The sequence below is a fragment of the Athene cunicularia genome (assembly GCF_003259725.1).
Source record: "Athene cunicularia isolate RWA chromosome 14 unlocalized genomic scaffold, athCun1 chr14_part1, whole genome shotgun sequence".
In the NCBI taxonomy this organism is placed as follows: Eukaryota; Metazoa; Chordata; class Aves; order Strigiformes; family Strigidae; genus Athene; species Athene cunicularia.
The window spans coordinates 6,403,205-6,416,060 of NW_020799118.1; the positions used below are offsets into that span (position 1 = coordinate 6,403,205).

General features: G+C 43.1%; 1 protein-coding gene across 2 annotated transcripts in view; it reads right to left on the reverse strand.

Annotated features, from left to right (window-relative positions):
- Positions 1 to 8,412: 8,412 nt before the first annotated feature.
- The window catches only part of RPS15A (ribosomal protein S15a), a 4,688-nt gene continuing 244 nt past the window's right edge, over positions 8,413 to 12,856 (reverse strand). The window contains exons 1-5 of one of the 2 annotated variants that reach the window (XM_026858883.1): positions 12,586 to 12,607; positions 11,638 to 11,775; positions 11,375 to 11,454; positions 9,787 to 9,872; positions 8,413 to 8,548 (exon numbers count right to left, since the gene is read on the reverse strand). In XM_026858883.1, the coding sequence (XP_026714684.1) occupies positions 8,455 to 8,548; positions 9,787 to 9,872; positions 11,375 to 11,454; positions 11,638 to 11,770 (393 nt within the window). In that variant the 5' untranslated portion in view covers positions 11,771 to 11,775; positions 12,586 to 12,607 and the 3' untranslated portion in view covers positions 8,413 to 8,454. Of the gene's footprint in view, positions 8,549 to 9,786; positions 9,873 to 11,374; positions 11,455 to 11,637; positions 11,776 to 12,585; positions 12,608 to 12,856 lie in introns of those variants that run through there. The other variant, XM_026858882.1, reaches the window with a different exon arrangement.

The window sequence follows — 12,856 nt, forward strand, 5'->3', positions numbered from 1 at the left end:
CTCTTCTTTCACCTGATGATGCTTCACGAAGTGTAAGCAAGGCATTGCACCAAACTCAAAAACTCCCGCTACCTGTGCTGAACTATAATTATTTTGCACATTAAACAGAAAATAGAACTGAGCTGAAATCCTTCACCGGTTATAGAAAACAAACAAGGCTTTGGCTTCTGCCCATGAGGTACAGAACCACCTGCCCATCCACACCAGAGCAAACACAAGTCTCCACACAAATACAAGTGGTGTCTGCAGTCAGCTCCGGGACCCACAGCCTCCAGAAGTGAGGCAAAAATGGTTTCAGATCTGAGAAGCGCAGATACTTAACTGAGTGGCTAATGTTGCTGCCCTAAGGAATGAATCCCAAGGACTGAATGAGGGCCAGCGCTAATTACCAGCCCACACAGACTTGTGGATTATATGTCGAGGATCCTGTTATGCAAGAATACAGCTGGGCATGTTATTGCAAGTGAGGAGACAAGCATCCATGTGAAGTGCAGAGGTGTAGGGAGAAAAGGAAAAAAAATTCCTTTCATTTTCACCACAACTTTATTCATTCTTATGGTTAAAAGCCTGATTTGTAAAGATACTAAAAACCTGAAGTTTTCATTGATGCTCCTGGACTTTGCTTTTTAAAACAATGGACCAAACACCAATTAGGCTCCACCTGTAGAGCTAATGAGACTGGGAAAGTACACCAGAGGTGGGTTTCAGCAGCAGCTTTTCTTTTAACCTCACTTGTCACCAGCCTTTCTCCTCCTGCTCCCAGATATAATTCTTGCTCCCTGCTTACAGCCTGGTCCAGCTGAAAGCACAATTTACTTGCATCAGTGGAATACAACAAGAATAGTTATGCCACATTTCTTCCCCACAATGGAAGGGTCAAATCCCACTCTAATCTAGATGGGGAGGTGGAAACAGAGGGGTGTTGCACATACACGTTTCTATCCAAGATCACATACCATGTGTTTTGTTATTCTTGCCTCTTTCATGTATTCTTAGATTAGAGCAAGAGAGACATCTAGAGATCACAGGCAGAAGATTGCAAGCTTCTGGAAGAAGTTTTCTGTAGGATGGGTAGCAAGATGTGTTTACAGAGTGGGAACAATAAATAAAATGAATGAAATATGAAACAAATCCACTCATAAAATGAAGACCCAATAGGGAATAGTAATGGATTATAGAGTGAGTAGCAGGAACCCTCTCCATTTCCATGGCTTGCCCTCACACAACACTACTCACAAATTGTGAAGAAAAGCACCTCCTTGGCAGACAGAAAGTTTGGAGTCGGTCATGTACCCTGCTAGAGCACCCTGTCCAAAAGCAGAAAATACTACAGGAATGCATATGCAATGATTCAGTGCAGCACTAGCAAGATAAAGCCCTCAATAAAATGTTGCTACTTGAATCCTGCACTTTTAATCCCAAAGCAAAGGCCCACATCCATCCCACCAGCACAACTGCACCAACACCATCATTGTTCTCGACTCAGTCACAAGACTAATGAGATGGGGTGTCCTGAGGATCAGTTACAGTTCTGAACAGGGAGAACAAGCTGCCTGTTTCATTAAATAAGCACCTGACCCATTGGCTTTTATAAACCATTTGGCATCTACTTTAACAATGTTTTATGTCACTATAAAAAGTGGTGGTTGCGGGGTGCTTTTAGCTGGTTGACCTCAAGCGTCCTGCTGCATTATGCTGTTGCATGGCACTAAAATTTGATCAACTACAACTGTGCAATGACTATTACCCTGATGCCAACACAAGAACAAAATATGCATCCCTAGAGGCTTTGCTTAAACAGTTGAGTGTCACAACCAGCATGTGGAACAGGGTTGTAGGACATATAACACAGTTGCAGCAGTTAGCTAAATTTAGTCTATTGAAGAAAGCAGATGTGAATTTGATTACCTTGTTAGACTGAGGCTTGTCACCAGCACATCAGTGAATCTGGAAAAGGAGTTTTTACTTGCTTGATGCTTGCTCGGAGTAATCATCATTGCTTTGCTCCATTTGTATAAGCAGCTTCACCACTAGCATACTCTCCTGTTCTTGTTTGCTCCCTCACACCTGAAAAGAACTAAATCAGGTGAAATTCATCAGGAATGAGGTCAGGGAAGATAACAGTGTCTCTTCTGGACTTACTTTCCAACTCAGGTTTTCGAAGGTGGAACAATTGTCTTAGTGACACAAGTATTATTTTCCCCACTTTTACTTAGCATGTATTTTTTTGCTTGCAGCTTCTCCTTTCCCCAACTTCAGACAGTGAAACTCCAGCTAGAACATGCATTAAGTGATTAAGGAAATCCATTTCCCTGCCTAAGGAAAACTAGCACACCAAGGAAAGTCAGCACACTGAAGCACCAGCACCCTGCTGAAACCTGTGTTACACAGACCAGGCATAGCTAAAATATTGCCACTGGCCCAGCACTATTTAGTATCTTCATAAGTGATCTGGGTGATGGGGTAAGGTGTGCCCTGATGAAGTTTGCTGATGATACCAAACTGGGTGGGGAAGGGGACACTTCCGAAGGGAGAGCCACCCCGCGGGAAGACCTGGCTGGGCTGGAAGAGGGGGCTGACAAGAACTTCATGAAGGTCAACAAGGACAAGTGTAAGGTCTTGCACCTGGGAAAACATCATCCAGGAGTGCAGCACAGGCTGGGATCTGTGGAAAGGGACCTGGGGGTCCTGGTGGACAAGGAGCTCAATAGGAGTGACCAGGGTGCTGCAGCGGCAGAGCAAGCCAACAGGGTGCTGGGTTACATCAACACGGGCATCACCAGCAGAGATAAAGAAGTCATCATCCCACTCTGCTCAGCACTTGTCAGGCCACACCTGGAACACTGAGTTCAGTTTTGGTTCCTGCTGTGCAAAAGAGCTGTGGCCAGGCTGGAGAGGGTCCAGAGGAGGGCCACAAAGATGATCAAGGGACTGGGAAGCCGTGTGAGGAAAGGCTGAGACAACTGGTCTGTTCAGCCTTGAGAAGAGAAGGCTTAGGGAGACCTTGTCACCGTGTTCCAGTATTTCATGGGTGACTACAAAGAAGATGCAGACTCCCTACAAGTTATTCCTGAGGAAAATTCTGATTAGACACAAGAGGAAAATTTTTCACCATCAACTACTGGAATAATCTCCCCAAGGAAGTGGTGGATTTCCCAACATTGGACACTGTTAAGATTCAGCTGGACAGGGTGCTGGGCCACCTCATCTAGACTGTGCTTTCGCCAAGAAGTTTCACCAGATGATCCTTGAGGTCCCTTCCAACCTGGGATTCTATGATATCACAAGTATCACATTTTACCAGGTTGTAATTTAGTTGTTAATCAAATATCTGCCCACCCTTTCATTCTGGGTATTGTGTGAGAAAAGATCCCATCGGCACAGCCTGTTCTGGTGTAGTTGTAACCCTTCTGGAGATGGTGAAATTCCCAGTGGCCGCCACCTCTGTTTGACTGTGCCCATGCTCTCCCAGCAACGTGATGCACTTGGCCTGTGCATCACAGTGCCCCAATAGCACGGATTTTAATTTGTGCTCCTTAAATATATATAGGTTCAAGTTAGCAGCCACACACTGAGTAGAAATCAATCACTTGGTGGCTGCAAAACCCACTGCAGTCAGATCAAGAATGCCAGGACAGCTTTCAAAACCATGGGAAGTGGTTTTGAACCCAACCAAGAACTAGGTAATGGTGGATACCAGGACTACCTGATTACATTGAGTGGTCCTAGCAAAAGTCAGAACTCTCATTACCTTCAGAAGAACCACGATATTTCTTTGTACATGTTCTCCTCTGTTTCTAGTGCTTTTATGAGCTTAATCTTACATATCTCATATAATAAACAAGACTGGATCAACTTAAAACTAAGTGGAAAGTTTTACGCCTTCAGACATCATTCATTTCATCTGAGAAGAGCAAGAGAAGGTCAATGGAATTTATTTTTCCTGCCAGTGGAAGATGCACCTTTGCGTATCAAGCAATAGTTTATCCAGTTATTCTTGTCCCTTGAAGTCAGCACTTCTTTGTAAAAATATTTGTGAACAAAGACAAATTAATCAAGGTCATGAGCTGGTAGTCAAAATAAAATGTACCAGAGCAAGATGGTCAACAGCAAAAGAATTAAGAGAAAAATAGATAAATCTCTCTTAAAATAGAACTTCATGAGTAAAACAGCAGCACTTTGAGCTGGAAAGCATCAGAGGCACGAGTAAGAACAGAGGACACCAGCTTCTGAAACTCCTTGGTTCTACTAGAATAGTCCTCTGGACTAAATTGTGGTAAAATCCATCCAGATATTGAGAGCCTGATATTTGTGTTAATTGGCAGTAAGACACTGAGCAACAGATAGTCTTGTCTTAAATCTAAATTAGCTAAAGAGCATTAGACAAAACAAAAAATCTTGTTATTTGAGAGCATGTAATTTTAATTAAAGGCCCTAAAATAATAGCTTTGGCAGTCTCAGATCCTGTAAAAAATTGTTTCTTATCCTCTACCATCAGCCCCATCTGTACATCTTGACATGCTTGTCAGCGTGCTCCCCGTTCCTGCACCCTGCAGTCAGGGCCCCCCTGCCAGCCATGAGCGATTTCTCATTCTTTCAGTGCTGTGAATTAACTACTCAGTGCCAAATCTGCTGGGGCAAGTTCTAAAGCCTCACTCACCATTTCAGCCCATTTCTTTCCCTGCTTTCTGCTGCACCACCACACACCCCCTTGCCTGCCATTGCTGAGTATTATCTAGACTCCAGTAGGTGTCCAAGAGTCACTAAAATAAACTACTCAGATACTGGAGATCAAGGTTTAATTATTGCTTGCATTTCTGGTGCAAGAAAGTGACACATGAGTTTGAGAAACAAAACACGCTCCATTCAGGGGAACGGAGCTAATTGAATTACCTGTGGCAGAAAAGAAACGAAAGGATGAGGAGGAAAAAGTGCATTTCCAGTGAAGCCACTGTTGTGCACCAGGCTTTTTACTGTTGCCACATTTTGAAGATTCATACTTACCTCCCATATTATCTTAAATCAGGCTCTATTGCACCAAAGACAGAAAAAATTATCTTAGTGGACCAGAGTACAGGAGATGTCAGGATATTTAGCTCTGCAGAAGGAGCAGGGAGACCAGCCCCAACGCCAAATCCCTCTTGGGACTCTCACCCGGATTGCCCTCAGTCTCCACCGATTCGAAGTCGGATGCTGCCATCTGTTGACAACCTCCCACTGCAACAATACATAGGTATTTCTCTTAATGCAGGCAGTTTAGACATGTTTTATCCTGTTGTTAAACAATAGCATAAGGAGGAATGGCAATCAACATCCAGAAATACTGATCATGTATCTGACAGCAGAAGTGAGACCAGGCTGTACCCCTCAGTCGGGTCACCAGCCCTCTCCCACCTACTTCTGACTTCATAAGTGATTTTCACAACTCGAATTAAGCTCTGACCCCATTTTACCACCTGTGACTAGGACTACTGATGTTTACCTTCTCGTGATCACTTGAGCAGGTAAGAAGGGACTGTAGGCAGTGCAGCATCACCACACACTATCCATACTGTAACACAACCGGCCTCTCCACAGCACAACAGCCGGGCAAGCGGCCACGCTCACACAGACCTGGGTGTTCAGATTTGGCTTAGCAAGTAGAAGCAGTCCTCCAGCCAAAAGGCCAAGACTTCTCTCTACATCTAGAAGGGTAAGGAGGTGACACAGTCCCTTCCAGACTCATTCAGTGACAGACTGCAGGGTACCCAGGATAGCACCAGAGGTAAAGCTTGGTAATTTAGGGGTTTGCAGCACTTAGGTGCCACCCACCCTCTATTTTCCCCACATGAAGGTCAACTGCCTCTGTGCCATGGGGGACCCCTCCCTCATTAACATCCCTCTGCTCAACAGGTATCAAACACCTTCTCTAAACTTAACACTTCGCCTTGATTGCCACTTGCAACCCATACTGCACTTTCAGCTTTGTGCCATTTTCTGTCGCGTCTCTCCCTATTACCAGAAACCATAGTTAACTTTTACCCACCAACTGCTTTCTCAAGGCATACATCCTCAGCCCAGAAAACTTCACTGAGGCTTAAAAAAAATACCACTTTCAGATTTTAAACACGTCTGACAAGTATTTCTGCAAACCCACTTAAAGCAGTTGTGTTGCAGGGCATGCCACAGCCCTGTGTGTCAGCTCCTGAATCCCATTTCAGAGGTTCCTTGCATCTCAGCCAGCAGAGATTACCCAGGAGTAAATCTATAGTCAGTGAGGTGCAAGCTGAGAGATCATCTAGGAACTTATTAGCCATATCAGCTTCCATGCGTGGTAAGCCAGTGTGTACTTACATTTGCTAGATACAGTGTGGAAAAGGTGCATCTGCTGATGCATGCGTCCCTCCAAGTCATTCTTTTTATGTTGGAGCTCTGATTTCCATTTAATAATTCGAAAAGTCATTGGTCTGACTTCTGAAATTAATCAACACAGTCTATTCCCAACTGGTCTGTCAACTGAGTATCAGAAATTTGTTACTTCAGAAGTCTCTTTGTTAGTAAAGAACATACACAGGTAAACTGGTTCAGAAAAACTGACACATGTCCTGTAGAATGGAATGTCCTATATGTGTCACTGACCTTCCATCAAGTGTCACAAACATGTTCTATTCTGCACTGATAAAAATCAAGATTTTATTAAAAGTAGTGGAATCTTGTTATGATCTTCAGGGTTACTCTGAGCAAGAAATGCAAAAAGCGTGTTCTATCAGTGCTTAGTGCTGCAGAATGATCTCCATTAAGGATATAAAAAAGAAACCTGTAACAAAATAACTTGACATTAAAAAAGGGGTCAAGACAGAATTCCTTTGACTTCGTAACTGCTCTTTGTAATTCAGTGTAGATCTTCATCTTCAGCTAAGCAAATTCATTTCACCTCAAAGCAAGAACCATACTGATCACATCTGCATGCTTTGATGCCATCTGCAATCCGTATTTTTTGACCTTAACCTGCATGTGACTGAGACAAAACAGGTAGACCAGCCCTTTTTATTATTCCCATGCTCTTCTCAGTTAAAGTGCAAGTCTATTACAGGACGCTAGAGTACACCACCAAAACACCTACTGCAAGCAGTCACAGCTCTGGGCTACCACCTTCTTGTTCCTCAGAGAAGAGCCACCACATTAGGCGAGACTGTGCTGCCTACAGAGTTAAGACCAGTTTGCCTAGCAGTAAGTATGGCCTTCTCCTTAACAGACTGAGTGGAAACAGGTTACATAGTTAGAAACCACAGTGTTTAAAGACTTTGTGCCCACAGTATCACTTCCATCCCAAGGCTGTCTGGAAAGCACTGTAATGGCATCACCTTCAAGGCACAATACTTCCAACTCAAGCAACTGTACATATTGCAGCAGGACATACCACCAAGAAGAAAAACTGTTTCCAACAGTTTGTATCAGAAGAACCACAAAATCTAACAGCTGTTTTAAAGCATGTTGAAATAGGCTTGCTATAGGCTTGCTACATTTCAATAGGCTCTTTCCTAATAAAGACTCCAAAGCACAATAAGGTATTTGCAGCTGCTGTTAAAAGGACAATGCCATCAGCCCAGAAGCTTTCTTCCCATTCTCTACCACCTGCATGTAGCTCTTCAGCTGTAGCCACCTGATCTGTGTACTGCTTTGAAACACATTTGATTTTTCTGTATCAAGTACATTAAGGTATCATGCATCAGATAACCAGAACAAAGAACAACTCATTCCGTACTATATATTCACCACCTCTAAGTTCGGATATCCTTATTTCCTCGCTCCAAAAACTTAAAAAAGAAATCCCAAAGTTACATCTTCATGGCAACATGCAAAGCAGCTGCACACCAACTACCCTACCCAAACCTCTGATGTTTCAAAGGACTTTCAAAGTAGAAATCTGAAGAAAAATTATTCACCTCTTCACCTCAAGTTATTCCTTACACTGCAAGATCTGGAACAAGCCTGTGATCTGAAAACAAATTCTGACCATCTTAATTATTCCACAATCCCACATCTCGTAACTTTTTAAACCATGATCAGAAAATACCTTCTGGCAGCAAGGCATCTTCTTATTTAGCCAAAAGGTGAAACTATAGCATCACATACATGTAGCTATAGAGACACATAAAGAGGCAATCCCACTGCATGACAGACGAGTATGTAGTTTAACATACATCCCCGTGAGAGTTCCCCTGCTGAGACTATTCTGTAGAGCAACCTGCAACTGTCATTCAAGTGGTAACTATCTTTAACAGGAATAAAAGTTGTGACCAGGGATGGTGTGGAACCCAAACACCACTTGTAGTAAAGATGGAACTTGAGCATTATTGAAGAGCTGTCTGTTACAAGCACTACCACAGATCGTGTTCGAAGTCATTAAAATACTGACTGGAAAGACCAGAGTCCGTTTGAACAATTTATTAGTATCCTCTTTTTTTACAAGTTTTAGAAAAAGAATCCCAGGATTTTGCCTCCTGTGTGTTTTCGCCTAGCCTCCTCATGGTCCATGATGCCAGCTGAGGTTGTCAGTACAATGTACCTGTTAAAAAAGAAAAATGTTCCGTTTATCATTTTGTTCTATGCTTATGCAGAGGTGACAGCACTAACTTCATTTCTGTATTGCAATAGTAAGATCTGTTTCTGTAAGAACTGGCCTAACGGAAGTAAGATCAGGTTACTGGACAGTGAAACTCCTCTGGAGTACAACTCTGCAGTGCACAGAGGACATTTATAGGCTTCTGTTCTCCAAATACCTGCCTAAGTCCCAGCAAGAAATTTTCTTGTGCATTCCCCCAAGTCAGTTCAGTTGTAGCAGTAGCAACTCTACAGTTTCTAGACAAAGTCTGCTTCTATTTTAAGCAGACATTTTTCTTCAGAGCCGGTAGAGTTGCCATGGTGCCAGACAGCTCCTCAACTCTGAGCGCTCTGTCTCTCAGTGTTTTGAACACTGTACGCTGATGCAGATGAGTATCTGGATCTGGACTAACAACTGAAGCAGCCTTAGTCATTGTGAATGCCACCATCTGGACTATCAGCACACTCCATCCACACAGCTTCCCATCCGAGAACCTCTTGTCCTGCCACTCGATACATACTCTTAAAAATCTCAGTATGACAACACATACTAGTAAGCTATATAGGTACAGCTAAAGCAAGCAGGTTATCGCTGGAGCTTTAAGCACAAAAATGACAAGGAACTGTTAATCCTGCCTTTGACAGGACAGACTGGCTGAGCTCCTGAGGACTCTTCTAGCTCTGTCATCCCAGTGCACTGAGATTTATTACTCAACTCAGTGAATTTTGGGAAGGAGAAATATACTGCATTAAGAGTAAGATTTTCTGTATTGTGTAGATTTGTTTAACAGAGGCTCTGGGTCTCTCAGCACTTAATACCTCCTCAGTTTATACACAATCAGGAAGTTTAATTTAAAGTAGTACGGCCCACTTCTGTTGACTTGGTAACTTGCATGACTCCTCCCCATCTATAAATGGCCATTAATAAAATTAGTTAAAAGTCCCATTTTCCTAGTAAGCTGTGGAAACGGTGAAACCAGGATTTATCAAAGCCAAGCAAAAACAGGTCCTTGCTTAGTAGTGCCCCCTTAAAACTGGTGAAAAAGAGCATTTATATGGAAAATGGATTTTTAGACTGGTACATACCACCTCCAGATTGATCAGAAAAGATGTGAGGCAAGTCTAACTCATGCAGTATGAAAGCATAATAAAAACCCCAACATTTTTACATACAACACAGATTTAACTCTTTTCTATACTTACCCAAACTGACGTGAAGGCAGTAAGTTGTTCTGCCACTTTTCCAAATCCTTCAGCTGAACATCAAATCTGGGACTGATTACACCACACTACAAAACAGAATCCCATTACAAACTGAGGAACTTTATAAACTGGATTTGCACATTTCTCATTCCAATTCACTGGAGGAAGGAATTTAACAAATGCAATTAAAATATTTTTGGCAGCAAAATATTAGTACCAAGAAGCACGTTCCATTACCGGTAATAGGAAACGGTGCTTCCTCTCAGGTAAGTTGACTCTCACACAGCTATTCAGCTGTTACTGCCTTGCCTCCTCTTCCTCCCTTAAGAGTGACTTACACTGCTGCTGAAGCTGAACTAACACATAAATTGCTAGACCTGGAAAAGTACAAAAGCCTACTATAAACCACTGAAGATTACTAAGCACCCTATATAATAAAAAATCCGGTGATTACTCAAGGATGTTCTACTGCTACTCATCATACATAGGTAGCAAAACACACCTGTATATTTTAAACAAGGAAAAATTAATATGCATAGAAGTTATCAAAGTTTTCAAGCTAATCGTATTACTTGCTGACAACAACTACTACCACCTCCAGTTACCTTATTTGTTCAAATTATCTTAATAAATATCCAAAAGCAAAATAGCAGCACACCTTCCTGCACTGATGGACATTTTTTTGAACCAAACAAGTGTTCCCTTATTGCAACCATTGATTAAACATTATATCCAGCTGCACCCCAGATGATCTGTTACAAAATCATCCCAAAGTTCAAGGAACACTATTTTCACTCCTGACATACATTATTTTTATTACAGACACATAACACTAGTAAGTTGGGTGGTGGTGTAATTCTTTGCCTACTACACTCAAGCAATTTTCAGCTGCAATATTTGTTCATCATGGAGATAGCCCTCAACATATTTCAAGCACATATTTTTTTAATTTCTTAACTAAAGAACCACCTCTCAAATAACTTAATTGGAAACAATGATGCACAGAAACTCACCACAGAATTAGACAGCTCAGTATTTTGAGGCAAAAGCATTTTTTAAAACAATCTCCAAAACACACATGAACACTTCATATGACCCAGGAACTTAAAAAGCACTCATTAATTTAACGCTGAACTTTCCCTCAGGTGCATGCAAAGCCCATCTAGCAGCAGGAGAACGACTTGTCTTCTCAACACTCACAGGTATTATACATCAACTGGAAAGCAGCTCAGATCCTATCTCTTAAGACAAGTCTTCTAGGTAGTTAAAACATATAAGAAACAGAAAGCACTAAGTAGCCAGAAAGCCTTTAAAGAGAGAGAAACACACAGCACTTGCAAGCAGACTTCCCTAAAAATGTGTCTTCCATGTTCAACGTTTAAATTTAATTAGTCAACCATACCATTATGAATCTAAAAAAATTGACAACCATTTGACAACCACTGATAACACCCACATTACTCTCATTTACATGGATTCAATGAATACTCCCTTGTTTACAATTCTTTCAGAACTGGATCAAACATAGAAAAAAAAGCCCAATTTAAACAACTTCCTAGACAACTAAATTCAGGAAGACAAATCCTACCTTATTGAGTCTGCCTGTGAGATTGACAACAATCTTCCCAGCTCTGTGGTCATCAATTATCTCAAACTCACCAATGTAACCTACAAAAGAATAGTAAACAGACAAATCAAGTATGTACTACTTAGCTACAAGGCAATTAACTATGCTGTACAAAACTAGTTCAAGCATCTTGACTTACTTTTAGTCAAAAACCACCTGAACACAACAGCACCCACAGAAACCATGAATGAGAAACAAGACAGTGCTGTGCACGCTAGACTTACCGTGTTTCATCATCACAGTTAAAAACCGGACGATTACTTTGGAGCACGGCCTAATGAGCACTTGGCGTTTCCCACGTTTCTCTGCATTGTTGATGCTTTTGAGAGCATCGGCTAGAACATTCATGCGCACCATGGTGCCTGCGGGGAGGAGGAGAGGCAGTTATATACACCAGCTTTCCAGCACAGAAATACTGAGCAGTGCACTTTTTAAAGACCTTTTATATTAGGCCTAAAAGATTTAAAACTGACAGAAAGTTACATCATACCCTAAAAAGCGTTCTTAGGCTAAAAAGCAGATCAGTCAGGTATACTCAGAAGGATTCACATCTACCATCACAAGTTAGGAAATCTGACACATTTAAACTCTGTGTTATCAACAGGCACACACGAAGATTTAGAAACCACCACCTAGGCAACATGTCATCAGCATGACACCTTTCCCAGGTGAATCGTTTTGGACTTTAAAACCCAATTATGCAGAACTAAGGCTGTTCAGAAACTAAGTTATACATGGTATTAAATAAAATAGATGCTGCTCAGCTCGCTTATCTGAAAAAAAAAAAAAAAAGCAGAATGCAAGCGCAACACAGCACTCTGAAAACCGGGCATCAACTCTTGCATTCTTGTGATAGACTAGAGCACCCAGCCTAGCTCAAGGCATGACAGGACCTGGTACTGTCACCCCACTTACTAACAGACCCAGCACACGGCCAGAACCAGCCCGGAAGGTGCTCCTGACCGGGAGCCGTTCCCGAGGTGGCCAACGCTCCTGCAGATCACGAGGGCCTTTACTACTACGCCAGGGACCCCCAGACGAGCAGGCCCGGAAAATTCCTGCCCTCGGGGCGAGTGCAGCCAGATCCCCCGGTCCCGAGGGCGGTCTCCTCCCCCGGGGCCCAGCCCACCACCCGCTCCCCAAGACCTCCGCTGCCTCCTCCCAAGCCTCACCACACGATCCTCACTTTAAGTCCACAGACGCCGCGACCCGGCTCCTCCGAGCCCTGTCCGGCCCAGCCTCCCACAGCACCGGCTCGGGCCTGGCTGCCGGGCCAGCCCCCGCCCTCGGCTCCCGCCCCGCATCTCTGCGGAAAGCGGAGCCACAGGCAGGAGGGTCCTCCCCCCCACCCTCCACTCCGGACGCTCCAGAGAGCGTTAAGGGAGACGCCGGTGGCTCAAAACGGGCCGGACCGGTCGGGCGCGGCTTCACGGCCCCGGCCAG